The sequence below is a fragment of the Polyodon spathula genome, chromosome 25 (genome assembly GCF_017654505.1).
Source record: "Polyodon spathula isolate WHYD16114869_AA chromosome 25, ASM1765450v1, whole genome shotgun sequence".
Lineage (NCBI taxonomy): Eukaryota > Metazoa > Chordata > Actinopteri > Acipenseriformes > Polyodontidae > Polyodon > Polyodon spathula.
Genome location: NC_054558.1, coordinates 14,798,948 through 14,823,895, shown reverse-complemented (window position 1 = coordinate 14,823,895; position 24,948 = coordinate 14,798,948). Strand labels below are relative to the sequence as shown.

General features: G+C 40.8%; 2 protein-coding genes across 9 annotated transcripts; both read right to left on the bottom strand.

Moving 5' to 3' along the window:
* Positions 1–337: 337 nt before the first annotated feature.
* On the bottom strand, positions 338–12,796 carry LOC121299684. Its single transcript, XM_041227596.1, has 6 exons — positions 12,580–12,796; positions 11,945–12,039; positions 2,012–2,210; positions 1,604–1,782; positions 1,239–1,434; positions 338–1,053 (listed from the first exon to the last, which is right to left on the bottom strand). The coding sequence occupies exons 1-6, from the start codon at positions 12,700–12,702 to the stop codon at positions 961–963; spliced, it is 885 nt and encodes a 294-aa protein (XP_041083530.1). The 5' UTR covers positions 12,703–12,796; the 3' UTR covers positions 338–960.
* Positions 12,797–12,852: 56 nt separating this feature from the next.
* Positions 12,853–24,582, bottom strand: LOC121299683 (activating signal cointegrator 1 complex subunit 2-like). 8 transcript variants are annotated; one of them, XM_041227587.1, is made up of 13 exons: positions 24,500–24,582; positions 23,148–23,234; positions 22,400–22,566; positions 22,015–22,144; positions 21,758–21,825; positions 21,015–21,128; positions 20,215–20,327; positions 19,778–19,852; positions 19,146–19,253; positions 18,789–18,860; positions 17,264–17,432; positions 15,372–15,654; positions 12,853–14,058 (listed from the first exon to the last, which is right to left on the bottom strand). In XM_041227587.1, the coding sequence occupies exons 2-12, from the start codon at positions 23,230–23,232 to the stop codon at positions 15,622–15,624; spliced, it is 1,134 nt and encodes a 377-aa protein (XP_041083521.1). In that variant the 5' UTR covers positions 23,233–23,234; positions 24,500–24,582; the 3' UTR covers positions 12,853–14,058; positions 15,372–15,621. The 8 variants fall into 8 exon arrangements, with proteins under 8 accessions (XP_041083521.1, XP_041083527.1, XP_041083522.1 ...); XM_041227593.1 differs by lacking the exon at positions 23,148–23,234 and having other exon boundaries at positions 24,500–24,580; XM_041227588.1 differs by lacking the exon at positions 24,500–24,582 and having other exon boundaries at positions 15,471–15,654; positions 23,148–24,485.
* Positions 24,583–24,948: the final 366 nt, after the last annotated feature.

Below are 24,948 nucleotides of genomic sequence, written 5' to 3'. Positions count from 1 at the left end.
AAAAAAAAAAAAACTCCAAAGTCAACAAAATATAAAATATATTAATGCTTTTATTTTAGTCTTAAATTTTACAAATAAACACAAAATGTGTTTTTACATGATAATGCACAATTCAACAAATAAGGAGTAGAAAAACTATACAGAACCACAACAAACAATTTTCTAAAAGAAACATTTTAAACTTTTCAGGCTGTTTGCCTTAGATGTTTCAGCAATGCCAAACCCTATTTATAACAATTCACAAAAAGAAAGTTTTCAATATGCTGTAATAATAAAACATTAAAAAACCTTTAGTAAAAATAAATCTATTCTGAAACACAACAATAACAAATTTAATAAACAGTAGCCAATTAACTTTATTGATGTCAGATAGTAAGTTTTATAAATACAGGAGTTATTTTTGAATAGAATATAATTAATTTAAATCTGAATGTGATTTTCTTTTCTTTACATGTGTATAAAACAGGTGACAATAAACTGAATGAAATATGAAAATGAATGAAATGAAATAAATAAAATAAAAAATAAAACAAAATTCAACAGCATTGGCAAGAGAACAAATGTGCATCTTACAGCATCTGTAGTTCTATTGTGCAAGGGTAATACATCAGGGAATAAAGAATTGAAAACAATACAGACCCAGAAACATCAGCAGTGTGCACTTTTATTGTAATGCCCTTTCTAGTGTTTTCCAGTTTGTACCTTTTTTTTAATCCAATTAACAAAACTGATGGTAAATAACAAACCCCCTCTGCATTGGATTAATTTTCTCTATACCTGCATGTTATAATACAGGAAAAGGGACATGTTTACTTGTTTTGCCTTGAGTCTGGACCTTCTTTTGGAAGTAAGCTCCCCAGACTGGGAGCAAACTCTCTCGCTTGGTACTGATGTAGCAGGTATACAGAGGTACATCCAAGCCATCTTCAGCAGGTGGGGGAACCTCACACCTTCAGAGTTCTAAAATCCTAGAGGACATCGCTTCTTGAGAGGGAGAGTGAGGTACATTTTCACCTCTGCTGTGATGTCCCTGTTTGGATTCTGCTGGGTAACCTTCCAAACAGAATAGAACTCATATCACTATAAGTGTGCTGCATCACAAGTCAGTAACTGTTTTGATGTCAGATATTGATCAGTTATTAATCAGACATTGACAAGTTTGGTTAACTTGAATGTCCTTTAGTTATGTAGCATTAACAACACATAAACATTGTAGTACAGACTTTAGCGATACAAACCTTGGCATCAAAGTCTTTCCATACGTCATCAGGTAGGGTACTGCATGCTCCTGTCACTACAGCTTGGGTGCCACTAACTTCAGGCAGCTGTGATGCTTCTGCTGTCACAGCTTTAATGGACTCATCAGCATTTTTGTCGTTCCCAAATACAAGTGTTTTGAACAGTGGGTCCAAAACGGTGGAGATTCCCAGAAATCTGTAAAGCAGTAGGGGAAAAAGGAACACATAAATGCTTGCAATATAATAGTTATATATTTGTCACCAAGGCTGCTTGTAAACCAGAGAGATTTAAACCTGAGATAACTATTGCTAATCATATATCACCATGTTTCTAGATGTTACAACTCCCTGTGTATATTCCACACCTTTTCCAAAGACACTTATTCAATGCATCAGCCAGGCTGTGAGGAGTGGTTACTTTATCATGCTGCTGGGCTGCTGTGGCAGTAATTTTTTGTAAATTTCTGACTAAAACAACCACTTTTGATGCAGTTACATATTTCTCAGCAGACATCTCCTCAGTGACAGCAAAGGGCTTGAGAATCTAAACAAAGACATACAAAATATATACTGTCAATAATTATTTACATGATTGAACTGTACTTTAATGGAAATGTGGTTACAGAAGCTATCATTTTATGGTAGAGGTGAAGTTTTTCTATACTTTAAATGTAATATTAAAATTTAACAAAAGAAACATTATAACAAAGAGCATAACATTTATTGTGAGGTAGCCAAAACTTTGCTGTGCTTCAAACTTAAAATCTATATACCTTAGTAGTCTGCTCTATGGCAATCCAGTCATTGAAGAAAATGACAGGAAGACATCCAGCACCAAGAGATGTGAGTGCAGCTGGCTTCTTTGCGCCATTACCTATTACAGCACACTGAACTTTCCCAGTCAAATCCAATTCCTGAATAATGCCATGAAGGCACTCTACAATGGCACCAGAGGTATGGCGTTCTGTGAACCTAAAACATATATGATTTAAGTTTAAAAAATTGCCCATAAACAGCAAGCAAGGGTTTAACACAATTCATACTTTTATCAGCCCCGTGCATTCGGTTACTATGGCAGGCAGCAAAATATGGAAATTGCATGTACCTTTTCATTAGCGTGTCAACATAATTTAAAAAGGTTTACAAAACTTGAAAAGTGTTTCTGAATTTCTCTCTCAAGGCTGTTTTTTTTTTTTTTTAATCTACTTTTGTCTGCTTGTTACATTTTTTGCAGCCAACACAATATCTTTGTTTAGCTGTACCTGAGAAAAGATTTTAGTTTTGGTTTGAAGGCAGCAGGAGGGTTGCATGATTTTAATTTTTGCTTGACAGACGCCCTTATAGGGCGAGTTACAGAGGTAACAAGTTATTACAATATAGCTAAGAGATTACAATACAGCTAAGAAAAAAATGTATTAAATATTTTTTTTATTTTTTTTTGTCAAATGAAACGGTTTTTGCAGTTATTATGCACAGTGTTTTTGTTTCTGTAGGTTGTATGTATTCATATGTGCTTTGTATTTGTAGTGTATACGTGCAACTACTGATATAAATTGCAGTAAAATTTCGCTTTGCTTCACTCGGCACCGTACGTTTTCAGTGTTTGCTACTTTGCTCGGCGCAAAGCCTGTGGAGGTATTTTATGTATTCAGAGTTTTAATTGATTTAAATCATGTTTGAAATGTAAACTAACCTGTAACGTCAGACCTTAGGTACAGTACTTGCCGTCCACCCCAAGTTGGGGCCCACTCAAATTTCCATTCCTAGCTACGCCCTGGTTCAAACACGACACTGTTAAACAATGCTGTATTGTTAATAATCTCTTCTCTTCTGTTTCCAGGTCTGCAGGAGATAATAAATGAATTCATTCACTGCATCACTGTGTTGATTTTTTAAAAGTATTATTATTGTAAAGTGAGTTTACTTCTGCTGTTACTAGCTCTGTTTACTTCTTTTCTACTTGGGTTTGCCTGTAAACTGATCGGGTGGTCGACTAATATAAGAGAAATGGTGGCTGTAGTCGCACATGCCACCCAAGCATGCAGATTTATTGATTACAGAAATGTACACAAATGCAGAGGTTGTTAAATATGTAAAATTACTTTTACGTATGTTTTTTAAAAGTTTTCATTTAGTCTATACTGATGTCATAAAAAATGTGGATATACTACTACTACTACTACTCGCCCGAGGTGCTTGCCGCCAGGGCGGCTCGGGTGTCCGTCCGGCCGGCCGGCCGAGCGATCCGGGAGTGCAAAGCAGCGTTGCACCCAGACTCTGTCAGGTATCTCGAGGGAGTTCTCAGGACCGGCAAGCCATCTACCCCTACCCCCGGCTCTCCGGTCCTGCTGATCGAACCCAAGGCCCGAGCCCCCCCTCGGCCTCCCCTCGAGAACAACCTGAGCAGGATCTCGCAGTTCTCCTCGACCCCCTTGCCATCGGCGTCGAGGAGGACCCTGTACGCGATGACGCTCCACACCTTCTACTTCCCCGCCCTCATCTCCCGCCAAGACACCGCTTGGAGGGAGACCCTCCGACCTCCGGAGGGCGTTGGTCCCCAGTGGGAGGCCCTGTATTCCCCGTTGGTCTCCAGGGGAGCTGGGGACCTGGGATGGAGGGTCCTGCATGGAGCGCTCGCGTCGGGAGAGATCCTGCGTCACTTTACCGACTCGGACGCCGCATGCCCTTTCTGCGGACAGTCCGAGTCGGTGGCTCACATTTATTTTCTTTGCGCCAGGCTGCAGCCGTTCTTCTTGCTTTTGAAGAACCTTCTGCTGCAGTTCTGGCTGCATTTCTCCCCCACCCTCCTCATCTTTGGGCACCCTGTTCATGGCTCCAAAGAGAGACCTCCTCGTCAATCTGCTCCTGGCTCTTGCTAAACTGGCCATTTACAAGACCAGGAAGCGTAAGATGAGCGGGGAAGGTCTCTTTGACTGCGGGGCCATGTTCAGGGCCCTCCTCCGGTCTAGGGTTAATTTAGAGCACGCCCACGCGGAGTCTGCTGGCGACATGGCATCGTTTGTCGACCAGTGGACTCTAGGGGGCGTGCTCTGTACCACCTCCCCGTTTTCTTTAAATATTTAATTTACAGTCTTTTTACCGGTTTTTGTTGAATTAGTTTAAGGCCCATCCTTTTTAGCACCCCTAAGGGTGCTAATTTGAATTTCTTTCCAGCTGTCTTTGGACAGCTGGTGTAGTCCCATTAAAATGGGCCTTAAAATAGGACTACTACTACTACTAATAATAATAATAATAATAATAATAATAATAATAATAATAACATCCACAAATGTAGTGAATATTCATGTCCAGCAGATGGTGCACTGACTTCCCTTGTTCGCTTGAGTTTCTCCTCTGACAGCATATACCATCTTTCCCCAGCCGCCCTTGTCGTCTCAGTGACGTGAAAGCGGTCGCTTTGTTTACACTCACACACAGCTGGGAAGACTTTCTGTCAGGGCTCAGGTGCTGTTATTATTATGAAATGTGTTGATTGTCGTTATTGTTATTTGTAGTCATGTCTCGAAGCACCATGGCTGTGGAGAGCTGCTGCTGGGGGCTGTCTGGTCTCGGTGCTGTTGTTAGCCCCGTCGTTGCGGTCGAATCCGGGGGTGTCCGGGGAGGGGGTTGCGCTGGTGGAGGTGTTCCTGCGGGACCTGCCCGGCGCGCCCCGACCCGGGTACCGGCTGTAGGAGGCGGTGTTGGAAAATACCAGCGACAGCAAGGGACTTGCCGAAGGGAGTCTGCTTCTTGTAAGCTGTTTATTTTTTTAACAGCACTTGTAAAGTGTACTCTAAAATATTGCTGCATATTATTTTAAAAAATAGTTTTTGTATATAAATACTAAAAACGATTCGAGACCAACCAGTTTATGCATTTGAACAACATTTGTTATCAGTATTGCACTGTAAAAGCATAACAAGGTCTATTAATAATCATAGTGAAAAAAGTACAGACAATGGTCAATCACAGAACTAAGAAGGATGAGGTGGGGCTATTTCACCTCCTTTTGGACTGGTAGTCATAAGTGTTTATAAAAATACAAATCTGTTACTGGAGAAGTACATTAGTGACAAACGTTATAAATAACCCAAAACATCAAAGAAGCCAGGTAGGCATTAATTGTACTCCTTCCCCCAGCATCAATGCAGCTTTTCAACCCGCTCCCTGAATGAATCTGGGCAGTTTCATCCCAAATAAAAACAAATGCAGTGCTATGCCACCACTTCTTAAACAAATAGGGGTCTATTCCACGCCTAACTGTTGTCCATACAAATACTATCTTATTAACAATGAATTAAAAAAAAAACAACAAACAAACAGAAAGGTCTAGTGTACATCAGATTCCATAACAAAACAAACTCTTCTGCCCCATTTCCATCTAAGCCAGTACAAGCATGTAGGGGGTTGATTAGACTCAGGGTGGAATAGCCCCATTTGCATTTGTTTGCAAGTTCCCATTCTTTGACACATTAACCATTATGAACAGGAGGATTCCGATTCACACAGGATCATCCCTCAGTGTGTGTTGAGATGAGCCTGTGTTGAGATGAGCTGCTCTGTTCTGTGTGTTGCAGGTGGCGGATGAAGAGCAGGAGCAGGACTCCCCAGACTCCCCAGTGAAGAGACAGGCAGCAGAGCCCTGGATTGGAATGGTCCCTGTGGAAGTGGAGCAGGCAGAGGCACAGAGAGGCAGCCAGGAGACATTTGCAGCTGCTGTTGTCAGCAAGGTCAACCTAGAGATGTGCTGGTCATTCTGTAACATTGCCTTACTGTATTCTAAAGCTGAGGGAACACTAAGCCACTGTGTGGCTTAGAACTTGGTTTCAGGCCACTGATTGGCACACCAGGGGAGGCTTAGTGTTTGATACAGCAAAGTTGTCTCAAACTAGGTCTCCCGGTTTCCTGGAACCATGATTCAAGCCACTGTTCCAGATAAAGTGGCTTCATTTTCCTGCAGCCTAATAAGCACAGGAGGGCATTTCCTATCCGTGGACTAGGGCTGTTTCCCCACCTATCTGATGTGCTGATTGTATCTCTCTTTCTGTTCTGTTTCATTGACCAAACTAGCTAAGCACAAAACTATATGCATCTATATATACCAGCTGGACTCCTGAAGGTGTGAAATCTAAATGTTGCCAATGTCAGGGGCCACAGGCGCATTTCATGATCTGAGGGTAATTGTACTGTGTTTTTGATTGATGTGTGATTGGAAACATTTGAAAAGAGCTTGTGTGTAGAAATTAGTTCACAATGAAATAAATCTAGATCAATAAAAGGTGTTTAATTTATAACCAAAGCAATGTGACCTCCTATCGTGGATGACAGAGATCTACCACATGTGACAGTAGAGCTGGATAACTGTCACTAAAATGTGGAAAATGCTGCTAATATTGATGAACACCCCAGCTTTAGGGAGTTGCAGTATACAGTTATACTGCATGTCCTTATAGTTTTATAAACTGAAAAGATTTGGTTGGTTGGGAATAATCTTTGCAGCTGTGCTTTTTAAATAAATAGTAGTACAAGGGCATGCTAGATGGCTATAGGCTGTCACACAGTGTGTTTCTGTTTTTGATATTCCCAGCTCCCCTCCCCTGCTGTGTGCTCTGCTCTCACTCAGTTTGTTTCTGTTTGTAGATGAAGCGAGCCCTTGTCTTGGGAGCCTCTGCCCTGCTCATCCTGGCTTTGAACCAGCACACCATCAGAGAGGTATCATTCATTCAACCTCATGATCTAAAACCACCGTTCTCAGGATCATGTGATATATATATACACACACACACACACACATATATATATATATATATATATATACATATATATATATATGTGGTATATAGATATAGATCTATATATATATATATGTATATATATATATATATATATATATATATATATATATACACAGTACTGTGCAAAAGTTTTAGGCAGGTGTGAAAAGATGCTGTAAAGTAAGAATGCTTTCAAAAATAGACATGTTAATAGTTTATATTTATCAATTAACTAAATGCAAAGTGAGTGAACAGAAGAAAAATCTAAATCAAATCCATATTTGGTGTGACCACCCTTTGCCTTCAAAACTGCATCAATTCTTCTAGGTACACTTGCACAAAGTCAGGGATTTTGTAAGCATATAGTCAGTTGTATGATTAAACAATTATATCAGACAGGTGCTAATGATCATCACTTCAATATGGAGGTTGAAACACAATCATTAAGTGAAACAGAAACAGCTGTGTAGCAGGAATAAAACTGGGTGAGGAACAGCCAAACTCAGCTAACAAGATGAGGTTGCTGAAGATAGTTTACTGTCAAAAGTCATACACCATGGCAAGACTGAGCACAGCAACAAGACACAAGGTAGTTATACTGCATAAGCAAGGTCTCTCCCAGGCAGAAATTTCAAGGCAGACAGGGGTTTCCAGATGTGCTGTCCAAGCTCTTTTGAAGAAGCACAAAGAAACGGGCAACGTTGAGGACCGTAGATGCAGTGGTCAGCCAAGGAAACTTACTGCAGCAGATGAAAGACACATCATGCTTACTTCCCTTTGCAATTGGAAGATGTCCAGCAATGCCATCAGCTCAGAATTGGCAGAAAACAGTAGGACCCTGGTTCACCCATCTACTGTCCAGAGAAGTCTGGTCAGAAGTGGCCTTCATGGAAGACTTGCGGCCAAAAAGCCATACCTCCGACATGGAAACAAGGCCAAGCGACTCAACTATGCACGAAAACACAGGAACTGGGGTGCAGAAAAATGGAGCAGGTGCTCTGGAGTGATGAGTCAAAATTTGAAATATTTGGCTGTAGCAGAAGGGAGTTTGTTTGCCGAAGAGCTGGAGAGCGGTACACGAATGCGTGTCTGCAGGCAACAGTGAAGCATGGTGGAGGTTCCATGCAAGTTTGGGGCTGCATTTCTGCAAATGGAGTTGGGAATTTAGTCAGAATTAATGGTCTCCTCAATGCTGAGAAGTACAGGCAGATACTTATCCATCATACAATACCATCAGGGAGGCATCTGATTGGCCCAAAATTTATTCTGCAGCATGACAACGACCCCAAACATACAGCGAAAGTCATTAAGAACTATCTTCAGCGTAAAGAACAAGAAGGAGTCCTGGAAGTGATGGTATGGCCCCCACAGAGCCTTGATCTCAACATCATCGAGTCTGTCTGGGATTACATGGAGAGAGAAGCAACTGAGGCTGCCTAAATCCACAGAAGAACTGTGATTAGTTCTCCAAGATGTTTGGGCCAACCTACCTGCCGAGTTCCTTCAAAAACTGTGTGCAAGTGTACCTAGAAGAATTGATGCTGTTTTGAAGGCAAAGGGTGGTCACACCAAATATGGATTTGATGTAGATTTTTCTTCTGTCCACTCACTTTGCATTTAGTTAATTGATAAATATAAACTATTAACATGTCTATTTTTGAAAGCATTCTTACTTTACAGCATTTTTTTCACACCTGCCTAAAACTTTTGCACAGTACTGTATGTCACAGTGAACTTTTTCATATACTGATAGATATAATTTAGTGAAAACAATGTATATCACTGGCATGCTATTTGTTTTGTACTTCCAGGCAATTACTCCACTGGCAGATGAATTCAGCTACATTCAGGCTGCAAATGAAGTTGGGATCAAGCAACTTGTCTCCACGGCTGTCTCTCGCTTCCGAAGGCTTCTGTGTGAGAAGGGACCCACTCCTTTCACTCAGATTGTAACAGTGAAAGGCAGCAACCCTCTTTTGCTCCTATTGACAGTGTAAAAGGCAACATCCTTTGTTTGATTTTGTTAACAACTGCTAGCAATGAAGACTTCTGAGGGCTCTTTAGAGCAGCCCTCTAAAGTTGCCTTCTGTCAGCTTTTGCAAGAGAGACAAGCCCATCTCTCACATGCATTTAGGGACACTCTCCACCATCAACAATTGCTGGGACAGAATGACTGGGTGAGACATTTAGTTTTTTTTTTTGTACCCCTAAAATGTGACTACAATAAGAAAGGTAAAATATTATGATGCAATTAATACAGTCAGCACTGATTTCAAAACACCTTTTGGGGGTAAAGTGAAGAGGACTCTGCTCCTCCACTGTGTGATGGTGTACGACTGACAGTGATTGTGCTTCAGGGTGAGGAGCCTGTAAGAGGGACTCTGCTCCTCCACTGTGTGATGGTGTACGACTGACAGTGATTGTGCTTCAGGGTGAGGAGCCTGTAAGAGGGACTCTGCTCCTCCACTGTGTGATGGTGTACGACTGACAGTGATTGTGCTTCAGGGTGAGGAGCCTGTAAGAGGGACTCTGCTCCTCCACTGTGTGATGGTGTACGATTGCAGCACATCATCCTATAGGTATCTTGAACTTCAAACGTGCACCATGGCCCAATGCTTTGCTAATATTTCATGAACACCTGTATGTTAATCATCAGCAGTAAACACAACACTTATTAAAGACCAGCACATGCACATGCACATGCACATGCACATGCACATGCACATGCTATGTCTTACCGGAGGGGTGACACATATATACTGCAGTACATTTCTTTCAAAATAATTTCTTAACATGAAAAAGTAATCCAATGAAAATATGAATCGATCCCGTTCCCACCATACCGGTTTTGGTGAAAAACACATATGTTCTCACAATGCAGTCACAGCTTTAGTCATGTGCCAGCCGTTAACATTCCTGTCCCTCTGTACCAGTGAGTGTATATAGTCTTGACGATTGTTTGTTTCAGTTATCAAGTGACTTGAGTTTCTGCTGTTACATAATGACTTGGACTGGAGCTAATATAGCGTGATCAAACAGCATGACAGTTAAAGGGCCATCACATTTATATATTTAAGAATGTCCTTTAAAGATTACATTTTATAGTTCAGGTACTACATTGGAACCAATTGTAGATGGATGTATTTTTAAAGTAACCATGACTGCCTCAGATCTCTGTGACCAAAGCCGAGCTTGAACCCACATTCTTTTCTGCACTGCCCTTCCAGTAAACCTAATGGCATGTCAAGACTTTCTAATGTTGTTAACTAATTACAAAATTACCACAAAAATATTGGGCTTGCACCACAAAAATATTAGGCTTACACCACAAAAATATTGGGCTTGCCATGAGTCAGATATTGATGACTTGCCAGTGTAACAAACATTATGGAATGGTTTTCTGTGGTCTGAAACCATAATCCTGGACTTTGACCACTAAACTGTAACTGCATGGAACTGTATGACTGAAAACTCACTTAGAAAGAAGCCAAAATCATCTAACACAAACTATTTCTGAGAAAGAACACCATTATACCTTCCATCGTGACAATGCTCTAGCGCATGTTATGTTTCTTATTGTAGTGCCACACTGGAAAGCAGACTGCAGAATCAAATGAAATTGTAATAAACGGATTTGCTAGTGCTTGAAATAGTTTTTGCATACTGTGGAAGCTCAACACCTTACAATAACCCTCTGAGTTTCCAATCACATTTCAGTCTTACAAAATCTTCTGCAAGTACAGCAGCAGCAGGTGCTTTTGTGCATCACATTTTAGGAAGCAGGTTTTAAAATGAAGGAAGATTATGTCCTTACAGCTGTAGACTATCTTTGAAAAATGTAACTGGATTATCAACCATGTTTGAAACAATATAGTAAGCACACACCATATTTAAGTATAAAAGTTAGCATTATTGTGTCATTGCAGCTTTAAGAATCGTCAGCACTTTTCATGCCTTGTTTACAGATGCTTATTAAAAGATATTTCTGCATGCCTGGCTGATGTGTTTAGGTTACAAGGGAGTGTGTGAAGAAGGCTTCCAGTCTGTTGATCCTGTTTAAACCCCTCCAAAGCAGTAGCACCAGGAACATATTCTCAGATGGGACCCCAGCCAGACTCTTCCGCAACGTTTACTGTGTAATATTAAATGATAGACAATGGAACTGTTTACACCACTCCACTTGTAAATAAATGCATTTCTTACATGAAAAATATGTTGTTTTCATTTTATCCAATGACAGTGATGGCAATGAGGGCAGAACTGCAAGCCCTGGGTAATTTATTGGAGGCCCAAGTCAGTAGTAAGTATTTACAGAGAGTGTTTCCAGTGCTCTGTATGGTGGCTAAAATGATCGAGTTGAATCTGCATTTGGCCACCTTAAATTTCATGACAATCTGGAGTTGATTTCAGTCTGCAGAGTGTTATCATGAACACATCTAGTGTTTAAAGCAAGTTCTGCCTGAACCCGTACCAAGGTACTAACCAAGGTTAATGTATCAAGGTAAAATACAGAAATTTATGCACGTCATGTAACTCACTTGTTTTAGAATTGTTCTAGAATTCATCTTGTGGATTTCTTTTATAACATAACGTGCTTATGTATTTATTTAAATATGGTTATAATTAAGGGTTAGCAGTTCTAGTGGCTGTAGGGGGGGGGAGGGTGTTGCAATATTATTATTATTATTATTATTATTATTATTATTATTATTATTATCTTTAAGCATCGTGAAAGGTACGGTTTTGGTGGAATCATGTTTTTCAGGGAGGTGACTTTGTTTATGAACATTTTGCTTTACTTTAACACCTGAAGTATATATTTTTCTAAACAGACAGATGTTGTGAATTGTCTTTGCTTAGTTAGATTTGTGATTGGTGGCCCCATTGGCTACCTGAAAACAGCTTTAACAAGAGAGCAGTGGTGTTCCTCACCCTCTCCTGTTGTAGTTGGCGGCTTTCCGTGCCTCAGCGCACTCCCTCAGCATGGCAGTGTCCTGAACAAACTGGTCCCTCGTAACTGCATTGTCCTGCAGGGAAACACATTTCTTTTTAAACTAAGAAAGTCATTGTTTGTGTATATTTCTGGATAACAGTATTTGGGTTTTTCTGTATTAAGAATAACTTTGCAGTGAAATAATTTTTTAAAAAGCAGTACAGTAGGACAAAGCTTACCCACCTATGGAATTTGGAACAAGCACAAAAGCATTTAAAAAATGATAACTTTCAGGTATTTCACTTTCAAGATGCTTTTTTTTCATTTTGGGGATAAAATCGATTTTATTTTTTACCTGAACTACTAACTATAAACAGATCCTGGGAAATAAGCATTTTCTTTTCTCTCAAAAACCCAGTACTTTCACTGGAAAGGCTGCCACCATTAAATTTTTTTTGTAAATTTGTAAACCACTTCAAGAAAATGAATGCTATTAAAAAATTTAAACCAGGGGCTCCCGAGTGGCACATCTGGTAAAGGCACTCCGCAGTAGTTCCCCGATGGGCGGCGCACAATTGGCAGAGCACCGCCTGGGTGGGGAGGGCTTTGGTCAGCCAGGGTGTCCTCGGCTCACCGCGCACAGCGACCCCTGTAGAGTGGCCGGGCACCTGCGGGCCTGCCGGTAAGTTGCCTGGAGCTGTGTGGTCCTCCTACGCTGTAGCTCTGAGGTTGCTGCACGGTAGGCCTGCAGAGCCATTTGGCTGACGCACACATTTTCGGAGGACGCGTGTGTCGGTCTTCATCTCTCCCGAGTCAGCGCGGGGGTGGCAGCGGTGAGCAGATTGAAATAAAAAAAATAATTGGGCTTTCCAAATTGGGGAGAAAATAAGAAAAAATAATTGGCGATTCCAAATTTATCAATAAATAAATAAATAAATAAATAAATAAATAAATAAATAAATAATAATAATAATAACCCAATAGCTAACAGTATGGGGATTGAACAGTCCTCCTCGTTTGGTAAGCAGTGTGGTGGGAGTAGATGCAGAAAGGCACATTTTTATCTAATAATTTTTATGCCCTTTCTATTCCATCAGCACTTCCACACTGCAGAAGGATAGCAAAACTATTTTAGCAAGAACACACCTTTAAATAAAATGTTTTTTATTATTATTTTATAATTATGGATTTTCAATTTACAGAGATTGTAGTGTCATGTGAAAGAAAACTTAAATAAAATAATTCCCTTAAAACCGTTGAAAAACAAGCAAGACAATCTCTAGATTTACTTTCCACATGTATGCGTCAGAGTATTCATTTGGTGAGAAGGGCTCGGATCCTGATTCAGCGTTGAAGCAGTAGTTCTTTAACACAGATAAACTGGCACACAAGTACATCTAATCTTTCATGAAACAAGGATGGGTTATTTAGTAATGAACCATAATTTCACTGAGCCAGTGTGCCTGCCACACAAAACAAAATCAAACCAAAGATATCAATTGTACTGACTTGTCTGTGGCTCCATGTTAGCTTACAACTTATGGATCTATCACCAATGTTAAAAGCAGATGCTTCCACATGTACAGATGGCAGCCTTTCTCACTAGTCATGAACTTCTGTTGACTTTGCTTTTTCAAACTATTTCACTACGGGACTTGCATTCTAAGCTGCCCATAGGAAACTGAGGGTCAGGGGGAGTCCTATTACCTGCACCACTAGAAGGAAGTGAACTCCTATTATATGACAGAAAAAGGTACCTATGAATGTATTGCACTAGGGTAATTTTAGCTATTGGTTGCTTTATTAAGTTAATGGCTCATGCAGTCAACAGCCCTTTTTAGTATGGGTGTAAAAAAAGAGATTTACAATTTAATTTTGTAAGGCAGTCTGCCTCCCAGTATGACATAACAATAAGAAACGTAACCTGCTCTAGTGTATTGCTCTGCGCTCTCTCTTCACATGCTGTTCCTGTAGTCCAGACCTCTGTAGCATCTCTCCTATCTGTGAAAAGTAAATCTGTACCTTCTCCTCTTCCTCCTCTTCATCATCCCTCTCTTCCTTCAGCTCCTCCTCTTCCCTCCCGTCATACAGTTCCTGCGGGGCGGTGAAGGGCCTGTGGGGGGCAGTACTGAGCAGTGAGACAGCCATGAGGGCTACAGGAGGCCTAGTCCTAGTAATTAAACTTGATATAGCAGACCTCAGTGTTCTAGCAGGAGTGGAATACTGAAAGGCCACAAGCAGAAAAGCATAACTTATGTCTGGAAGTGTTCAGTGGCTCTCTAATCGAGTTCAGGGTGTATTTCTCACACCCTTCTTTGTGTCAGGTCCCGATTATTTAATCAAAACAACGACCAAAGCTGCTATTAACTTATTTAATCTGTTTATACAGTTTAGAATGAGTGTGCGATAGTTACTGCTGAAAGGTTTCAATGTGGGTGTGGCTCACATTTTAAAGTCAAGCCAACATGAACACCAACAAAAACAAACAAAAATAAAACACACTCGTTATAAATCTTGCCTAACAGGTATTAAACATACTCTGTTGATCTCACATTGCCCTACAGGAAAGACGCACACACTGCGTAAACACAACAATATGTGACTACTTTTTTTAAATGCTTCTATGCTGCATGACATTATGACTGAAAATATGGGCATTGCTTCTGACAGTTTGAGTTCTTGTTAAAAAAAAAAAAAAACACATTCAAGAATGTTTACCTTCAGACTGACTATTTCTGAACATTATATATAATCTATAGAATCCACCTTTTTTACCTACTTAACTCTTGTTCTTTCTAGATTTGAATATTGTAACTCTCTCCTCGCTGGTCTCCCTACTTCTGCTATTCACCCTCTTCAACTTATTCAAAATTCTGTTGCTCGTCTGGTATTTTCCCTACCCCGCTACTCTCACACTACCGCTCTGCTCGCACTCTCCACTGGTTACCTATCTCTGTTCGTATCCTGTTTAAGACCCTTACTCTTGCATATCGACCCACTGCTCCTTCCTATCTCCAATCCCTCATGTCTCCTTATATTCCCTCTCGCCCTCTCCGCTTATCCTGTACTGGCCGACTTGTCATCGCTTCACTCTCCTTCCTCCCATGCCCGCTCCTTCTCTTCCCTCGTCCCCCTGTGGTGGAACCACATACCGATTATCTTCAGGAATGTTCAGTCTTTTACTGCTTTTCGCTGTCTTATTCAATCTTTATTTGTAAATTCCTACGCATATATCTTTTTGTATTTTCTTTATTTATAATTATTTTGTATATTTATATTGTTTATATGTGTTTGTTTTGCATTTTTATTGCCTGTAAGCGATATACTTTTATATTTTGTTTAATTTTCTGTACGTCCATTTGGATAAAAGCGTTTGCTAAATTAATTAATAAATAAATAAAATAAATAAATATTAGTACTGCTTACTAGTTGAGTATAGTATAGAGCCTGTAGAATCACTGGGCAGTGGAATGCAGTGCCCCAGCTGAAGCTGTTTGAACTCGCCTCCAGGCCAGCAGCTCCCACCTGTCCGCCATCGTACGTGTCATCCTATTCATCATCGTAGTCTTCACGGTAGAACGCAGCTCCGCCCTCCTCCCCCTCCCCCACGTGCACTTCCTCCATCAGCACCTCGTAGGCTCAATAGCGCTCCCTCTGCTCCTCCACGTGCTGCTTGTTATTCACCAGGGCGCGGGCGCTCTCCCCCTGCCTGCAAACAAACGCAAAACAATGTGGAAGGGGCCGGGATGACACACCATTTAAGACATTAACAAAACGTTTGTCGACAAGTGGCTTTTTATACACTGACTTAGGTAGTACAGCCCAGCCCTCCCCTTCTCATAGCTACGGTGGTATAGCCCAGCCTCTCCCTCGCTCTCACCTCCTGCCCTTCCAGATGTGTGATGTGTCAAAGACGCCCAGTGGACTATTCTGTTCAGGGATACCACTATATTTACTGCAGTAATAAAGCTGCAGAACAGGCAACAAAAGTAAATATGGTAATTACAAATGGTTTTCCCTGTTCATTATTGCGGCAGAGCCAAAAAAGCCTGAAATCACAAATTCACAGCCAGTTCAGCCAGGGTTGGAAAAAATGCACCTGTGAAGAAAAGCTGACTTGCCAGCTGCCCTGCTGTGTGTCTGTGAGTGTCTGGGTGTGACTGTGAATCTGAATGTCTGTGTGTGTGTGTGTGTGTGTATGTGTATGTGTATGTGTGTGTGTGTGTGTGTGTGTGTGTGTTTGTGTGACTATGCATATTTGTGCGAGTGTGTTTGGTTGTGTGTATCACCTGGGCAGGCTGTGGTCCAGCCTCTCCAGCCTGCATCCTGCAATACAGCTCATTCAATACAATACCACCAATACAGCACAGCTTAATCAATACTGCAGCACAGCTCACTCAATACCATCAATACAGCACAGCTCATTCGATACAATACCACCAATACAGCACAGCTTAATCAATACTGTAGCACAGCTCACTCAATACCATTAATACAGCACAGCTCATTCAATACAATACCACCAATACAGCACAGCTTAATCAATACTGTACCACAGCTCACTCAGTACCATCAATACAGCACAGCTCATTCAATACAATACCACCAATACAGCACAGCTCATTCAGTACAGCACAGAACAGCAGTCAATTCCACACATCACCCCGCATAGCTCAGCAACACCCAAACTTGATATAACCGGTAGTTCAACAAAACACAAGAATTAGGCCAGACATAACCTAATCCCTTATTAATACAAATTTTAGACTACCTAACATTACCTTATGTAAAGTAGTGTCTTTGAAACCAGCCCGCAGCCTATTTATGAATACCTGCCTATTCTAGTAAACGCTAGAACAAATTTCAATCTTTACTGCATTAAAATTCTCTCCTGGTAACTTTTCTGCCCAGTTGTCAAAGTGCACTACCCAGCCCACTATACCTGGTTCCATTACAGTATTAATACTGCAGTAAATTGTACATTTAAATGTACAGAAGTTGTACTGTAATCATTTATGGAGGCTTCCCTCCTCCATAACACTCTCTGTATAAGTCACAGTAACTGTATGTACAAAACAGTCATGCTTTACAGTTAACAGCATCATTATTCATGGAGCTGAATTGCACCACACCACTCCTGAAAGATGGGATCAAGTGGCAATTTTAGAATGGATGTTGGTTTAGACTATCATTGTCTACTACAATGCAACCACAAACTATCCAGTGTTGATCTTTCTGTTCTTCCATAACAAAGAATGGCAACAGCTGTGCTAGTCCCAGAACACAAAGCGCAGAACATGCTGTCCTAAAACACTCACATAATCCTCACTGTAGGTTTCCTGCTGGGCTTCAGTCCCACCTGTGGCTCCCTCAGGCCCCTCTCTCTCAGAGCACGCCTTGCTGCTCAGCTCTGGAGCCGGGGTTGAGCGGATAGGAGGCAGGCTGTGCTTCTTCCTCCCCCAGGCTCTCCCAGGCACAGTCAATCCCCTGCAGGATGTATGAAGTACAGGGTTAAAGATTTTCCAGTAGAAATAGGTGAAAGAAGTGGAAAGCAGTGGGATAATGGTTTCAAATGTAAACATTAGCTAACTGGTATATGCTTAGAGCTTTACTCCACTGAAACGGCTTGCTAACTTTTTATGTCTAACCACACGGTCTTCAAATGATTTAAATGAGTTACACGTCTAACAAGAACAGTGGTACCCCAACTGCTGTCTATTTACAAGGAAATTAGGAACGACTGGGGGCTGTACATTTACTGCCCAAAAGCTGTACCCCGCCCCCTGGCTGCCTGGAAAAGGACACACCCCCCTATCTCATTGTCACTGTCCACCTTCAAACGTGACTCATGTATACTGGCTATTGAGAAGACAGTATTTTATCAGCAGATCAAGAATACAGGAGTGGGGAATCCTGCTGTAACAAGCTGACATCATCCACTACAGGAAACTGCTCATCAATCCGCAAGAAATCTTAAGAGAGAGAGAGACAGAGAGTGTAAGGTAGGGGGCTGTGCACATTACTGAGCAAAGCATCATACATAGCATTTACTAGATGAGCTATTCTATTGCGCTTCTTGTACATTTGTATCTCCCGCAAGGAATGGGTGTTCCAAAGCATATTTATGTTTCATATTTCAATGTAATTTGAAATATGTTTATGTTTTCAATTTCAATGTTGTGAAACCGAGTTGAATTACTGCAGCTATAGTTGAATAAGGGGTTCAGTGCACAGCACTATGCTTAAAGGCTGAAAACATGTTCACTGATAAAATAAATTACGTATCGGATCTGAAGAACAATTTTGCAGTTTTCAACATTTTGACTGATTGAAAAACTCAAAACACTGCAGCAGATGCTTCGCTAACGCACTCTGTCCTTCAGCCTTCTGAACAATGAAGTCTAATACTACAAATTATTAACAATTAACAGAGTTGCGCTTTTGTTTCAGGTTTACTCAGAAATGCAATGTGTATATTTGAATGCGTGCTGAGTAAAACATACTAGTGTAAGTCACTGCATTGCAGTTAGCATTGCTGCCTACTGGCAGGTAGTGATGTAGCACCAGGGCACTCTGATGAATAGAAAGACAGAAGACTAAGGCAGGGGGCTTTTAAAGTAGAGACCAGTAAGAAAATAGTTCACAACTAATAATGAACTTGTATAAGATCTCCATGTACAAAGAAAACCAAATTCTGCAATTGGCGGCCATCAAAACAATAGGTGCACTGTCCGTATACAGCATTAACCTAAAATGATCTCAGTGAAGGTTATCAACACATTTAAGATGTTGTTTTTTCCATAACCCTGTAAATATCAAGCCAGTACTTCCTTGACCTGTTACCTCTTTTCCTGAAGGAGAGCTGTGAAGATCTGCAGGAAATCTTCAACAAACACTTGGATATTCTCTGAGCTGCTGAAACAAAACAAAGAAAATTCAGCTTTGTACTGAACCCATATAGTACCGATCCAGATACAAAAATATCAGAACCATTCTACTATTACTGTGAGCTTCATTAACCATATGGTTTATATAACCAGCTCACATGTGACCAAGCTCATAATAACCCTGGAAAGGGCCAACCTGCTTTGCAGAAGAGGTCTAAGTTCTATATGTTAACAGCACTGGTGCCACAAAGGCTCTCCACAGAGCTCTGCAAGACTGGATGCATGCCCTGCTGCTGTTGTAATCTGCTCTCACTTGTTCTCCAGAATGGGCTGCAGACAGGTGTGGTTGATCAGGAGGTGGTCTATTTCAACCATCTTCATGTGTGAGTGAGAGACCCTCCTCCACAGGTCCTCCTGCAGGCTGAGAGGAGGAGCATGACAGGTTAGAGAAGCATGTAGGGACTGGGACCCACAGGGAGGAGGGATATGCTTGCTCATCTGCAGAAGGGCACTGCGCTCATGCTGTCAACCCTTAGCGTACTACCAAGACACTGCTATTGATGAAACACACGATGCAGCAATGTCGATCAGAGTGATTATTGTTTTTTTTTTTGTTTTTTTAATAGGACATATTGCAACATTAGATTTGTACAGTGAAACCTCAATTAACAGACACCAAAGGATCTGAAAACTTTTTTTTTTTTTTGTGGAGGCAGTGTCATTCCCTTGTACTGGAAAAATCTGTAATATTTTTTTTTAGAAAATGGAAGCAGGTGACTGCCTCATTTAGGTGACTGTTATAGAATTTAATGTCATTTATTAATGGTATTTTTATATATTTATAGTGCATCATAAGTGGTACTATGCCATTGTAGGATGCCATTTTATATAGGCATCCTACAATGCAGACCATTGCATGTATCACGGTACATTTACATAACATACCTTTTCTCTTCAAACTTTCTCTTCCTCACCGCATTCTCAAGCTCAGGAACACAAAGCTCATAAAAAGAAGCCAGCCTGGAAATAATGAGAATGTGTTCACTGGCTGCACCACTAATGTCCAAGTAAGATTTGATGTATTACCCAAATTCACAACAAGTGTGTGTGTGTGTCATACATGCCTCTTTGGAAGTGCATGTGAATGAATGTGTGAGATTTCCTGTATGTGTGATTGTGTGTTTGCTTGGGTCAAGCAGGCATGAGGATGCTCTTCGTGGGTATGTGTGTGCACGTTTCTGTGCATAATAAATGCATTGTTTAAATGCAAAGTTGTGTTTATGCATGTCTCAGTAGGTAAGTGACCGGATTTATCCAGGAGACATCCGCGGAGATGCAGTCCCCAGGTTGCATGTGGTTTGGCTCGGTGCACTGCCGCTCACCGGAGAAGGAAGCTGTGTTTTTGGAAGGTGGTGCTGGCGGGTGGGAAGATGTCCAGGAAGGAGTAGAGAGTGGTGTAGGTGTCACACAGGTACAGCACCAGATCTACCAAGTCCTGGGGACGGGGAGTCACAGCACAGGGGGACAGAGAGAAGTAGACAGCTTAACATCTAAAAGTGCCCCTGTACTGAGCCTTCAACACATAAGAAAATGTATGAATGACAGGAGGCCATTCAACCCATCAATGCTCATTCGGTTCCAAGCAGCCAACTGATCCTAAAACTTTGTCAAGTTGGGTGTTAAAGGAACCTGGTGATTCAATATCAATATGGCTAGGAAACCCATTCCATACCCTCACCACCCCTACCCTCTACTTCCAACTCAACTATGTCCTCTGGTTCTGTCTCTGTGCTGCAATAAAGTAGCTAGAGTTAACGTTGTCAACTCCCTTTAAGATTCTGAAGACTTCAAACAAACACGACTGTCTGCAGCACCTGAATTTTACCCATACAAGGATCAACCTCGTTTAGCTTCTGAGATTTGACGAGATCACGTAGCACGACAGCAGAAATGCAAACCTCTATCTGACCTCTCTAGTTATGTTTTTTTTTTAAACCATTAAAACAGATTTTGCGATGTTCTTTCATTACTCGATACACAAGAGATGTCTATTTTTTTAATATGATGATTATTTAAGGTTCCTGTCATTCACTTGTAGTGAAAAAAAGAAAATCTATTATTGGCTGGAAAGATTTGACTGCAATTTATTAAACTAGTAGAACTTAACACAGTTTCTAGTTACCTTCACGCTCATGTCCATGGGTCCAGGAGAACTCTGTGCCCCCAGCTTCAGGGGCTGCCCATAGGAGGCTCCTTCTGTCTGCAGCCCACACTTCTGCAGGATAGTGTCCAGCACCTGAGGAGACAAAGAGGGATACTTTCTTTCTTACTTGCACAACCAGCACTTGAACGATGCTTATCATATTAGCTGTGCATTGCCCACCCTTTCTGTGGGTGACATCAGAACAGGAAGAGAGACACACAGTACAGGGGTATGATGCACGAGTTTATTGTAAATAAAAAGTTTGAACATAAAACAAAACACTTTTCAATAAGAAAACAAAACGGCATAGTGGCCAAAATAAAGACACAACAAAACGTGAACTAACACAGAAACAAGTAACGTGCTGATTTAAAGTCATCACGAATAGCAATTGTGTTCGCTAGTAATTAACTTCACTCAGGACTCATGTCTCTCGTTCCACCTCTGAACCAAAACCAACCCCGTTCAGCCAAAGCTGTGGGTTTATATACATGTGACCATCTCCAGTTTAGTAGTAAATTAATCAATCTGGAGACGGTCACATTCTGCATGAGTTTAGCATGGATGGGGAATTTTAACTAAATAATTAACAAAACATGGTGTTTTTTTCATACTAAACAATACATTTAAATCATAACACACCAAATACAATACAAAATAACAAACTGCACACAATGGCGGGGTGTTCCCTGTCACATTTCCCCAGTCTCACTGTTGTCTACCTGTAGTATTGTGGGCACAGTCTCATCAAGGTCGCTGTAGTAACCAGGCTGCTGAGTGAAGATGTTTTCTGAAATATATAAGAAAGTACAGTTAAAGGATCAAAGGGGCAACCCCAGAGCATCCACACATGTTCCCTTAATGAGGACGCTTAATACTATCTTAACAAAAACTGTATTGAAAGCCTGTCACCTCTTGACATTTCTTAATTGTCTGCTGTATTTATTAGGGTCCCCCCACCCCCCGGGTGGCCACTGACCAATCATTTTGTGCAGAAGTGTTTCATTCCCTTTTCCAAACAGCACACACAGGTCCAGGATCTTGGGGATGTCGAACAGGAAGTTATTGTAAATAATCCCTACAAATACAGCAGGAGAGATGAAATGTTCCTGAAAAACAAAAACAAGAAATAAACGAACGCTTTGACAGAGTTGCAATTTGTTTTAACTAAATCCCAAAACCGAGTTGTTACATTAAAAATATAATTGATCTTCTGTCTCTTTAGCTCATCTGAAGTGTTCACATGACAACAGTGTGTTACCATAACAGGCTAAACTGCACAAATAAATTTCTAGACAAATCCACACAACCAACCAGACAGGCACAGAGGCACACTCACACACAGGCACACTCACACACCATACCCTGGACTCCTTGTGAGTAGCCATCATGAGGAAGGTCATGAAGACACTGCGATGGAGGTGCCTCTGCATGTCGCTGACCCTGGGTGATGTGGCCAGGTTACAGTCCAGTCCCCAGGGCGCCAGTTGCGGGTATGAGTCCAGGCATTGCTGGGAGCATCGAACACCACCTGCAGCACAAACAGCAGGACGAACCCAAGGGCTCCCCGTCATCAATATCTAATCATTTCCCATACACCCCGTCTCACTGTCTCATTGCATGAAGTGAATACATAGGAAAGCAGCATCAAAACAAACTAGCTAAGATACTAGAGATCTTCAGCAACAGTGATAAGCCCTTAATGTAATTGGATTTATACAGAAACTCGTCTTACACGAATCAATGGGATTAGGTGTGCAGGAGGGATAAGAGGAGGAAGGTTGCACTCTACACAGTGTATCACAGCTGCTAATCCTAACAAGTTAGACTAGTGGGTGGAACTATCATGATTCTATACATGACTAAACTTCAAGGTAAAACAAGAAATGAAAGATTGTATGACAAAAAAAAAAAAAAGATATTGGGCCATAACCTAAAGTGGAATGTCATATCAGACAGATCAAACCATTTCTAAACATGAAGTAAAATGCCTTTATGAAAAAATCTGCATCTTTGAAAATTATTGAAATTGTTTTTTTTCAAAATCATAGAACAATCACAGAGGTGGTGTGTGTGAGGTAGACACAGTAGACACATGCAGTCCTGACTCACCAGAGGCGACAGTGTGCGCTCCCTCCCTGTGCACCCACCCCGCTCTGTCACCTGCAACTCTTCCAGTGGAGACGCCCATGTACATTCCTGTTTAGTGACGTGTGTACTTGTGAAAAACTGAATCCCTTCTGGTAACAAACTTTTAATCTGACTCCTTAGATCTGTACTAACTCAAGTATTTCTATAACACTCATTGCAAGGACATTCAGTACCTGAGTGAATAGTTGTTGATGAGAATAGTTAACAGAAATGTTTTTTTTTTTTTTTTTTTTTTTTTTTAAGTATCAGCAGTTATAATGGATGAATTGAAATGACGTCAATGTATTATTATTTGTTTATTTAGCAAACGCCTTTATCCAAGGCGACTTACAGACACTAGGGTGTGTAAACTATGCATCAGCTACAGTCACTTAAGTCTCACGGGGCACAAGGACATTAAGTGACTTGCTCAGTCACAGTCACACAGTGAGTCAGGATTTGAACCGGGGACCTGCTGGTTACAAGCCTTTTTCTTTAACCACTGGACCACACAGCATCCTATTTGTGTTCAGAATATGTTTAACTTGATAACCGCTTTGCTTAATATGTTCAAAATACACATCAAGGGGGTGCATTACCATGAATAACACGTTAGTACTAGTCTTAGTCTAAAGATCACTGGACTAACTTTATATCTTGCTTTACAATGCTCTACGGGACAGACGACTGACATGTTGTGTTCGTTGCAATATAAAACAACTTAAAACCTAACCTGCAGACTATGGAGCCGCTCGATGCATTGCGATTGAAACTACCATGGAGACTGTCAGTGCCGACCTCCACACAACCACAGGTTCAGTTAGTACGCTACTTTAGTTCGTTGCAACTGACCTTTTTAAAATACTGCTTCAAGTTCAACTACAGTAAAAAGAATTGTAGAATATACAGTAAGCTTACTGCCAAATCTGCCACTTGGTTACAATCTTAACGTTAACAAAATATCCACATCAGTGGAAATATGAAGAAGCCAGCACCAGGACTGGATTAAAGGAGCCCTCCCTTCTTTTTTTCTAAACATTATACATTGCATGGCGATGGCTAATTCGTTAAGGCAACATACCTAATATTTTTTTCAAACACATCATTAGATTCCAGTGAATTATTATAGCATTCCTCATTCATATAGAAGCCAACTGACGTTTTCTGAGACATAAAATTACGTATAATTTAACAAAATATTACAGCATAGAGTACTCAAATCCTACCAAACCGAAAAGAGTTTGGGTCAAAATGATATTTCACAGTCACCAACAAGATAAACAATGAAGTCAATAAAGCAAACATATCAAGTGCTGTATGTCGATCTGTATTACCTGAATAGAAGAAATTGATTTGTATCCTATCTCTACTTTCGTTTTCGATGCAGCAAAAAGTTTACTTCCGGCGCCCAGTGTAAACGTGTATGTTGTTTTGAATTATACCCACGCCTCTTTACGTGTAAACACACGTTAGTCCATAGCACCGCCCATTACGTTGTGTTTATAAATCTTAGCCAAGCCCATGCGTTTTGCTTTATTAAATAATTTTATTTAATTGATTACAAGCTTCGCGTTTTTTTTTTGAAAAACTTTAACAATTAAATCGAATACACAAAAGCAGTGTTATAAAAACCAAACAGCATCAAGTCACCAGAGTTCGCTTGAGAGTGTTTATGTTTAAAATGCAGTTAATCAATATTCTGTACAATCACTGCTTATTTTATTGTGATAAACACTAGATTTGAGATGTTTTCTCGCAGTTACATTGCTTTATTTTTCCTACA

What these genes read in the sequence shown, in the direction of transcription:
- LOC121299684 (XM_041227596.1), bottom strand. Translation starts at nt 12,702, where the DNA reads ATGGCTCTGCAGGCCTACCGTGCAGCAACCTCAGAGCTACAGCGTAGG. An exon ending in TACAGGGGTCGCTGTGCGCG is followed by an intron (nt 12,040 to 12,579) that starts GTGAGCCGAGGA and finishes GTTTCCCTGCAG; the next exon opens with GACAATGCAGTTACGAGGGA. An exon ending in CCATAGAGCAGACTACTAAG is followed by an intron (nt 1,783 to 2,011) that starts GTATATAGATTT and finishes GTCTTTGTTTAG; the next exon opens with ATTCTCAAGCCCTTTGCTGT.
- LOC121299683 (XM_041227587.1), bottom strand. Translation starts at nt 23,232, where the DNA reads ATGTACATGGGCGTCTCCACTGGAAGAGTTGCAGGTGACAGAGCGGGG. An exon ending in AAACACAGCTTCCTTCTCCG is followed by an intron (nt 19,853 to 20,214) that starts GTGAGCGGCAGT and finishes CATTATTTCCAG; the next exon opens with GCTGGCTTCTTTTTATGAGC. An exon ending in AAACCTACAGTGAGGATTAT is followed by an intron (nt 15,655 to 17,263) that starts GTGAGTGTTTTA and finishes GTTTGTTTGCAG; the next exon opens with GCAGGGGGAGAGCGCCCGCG.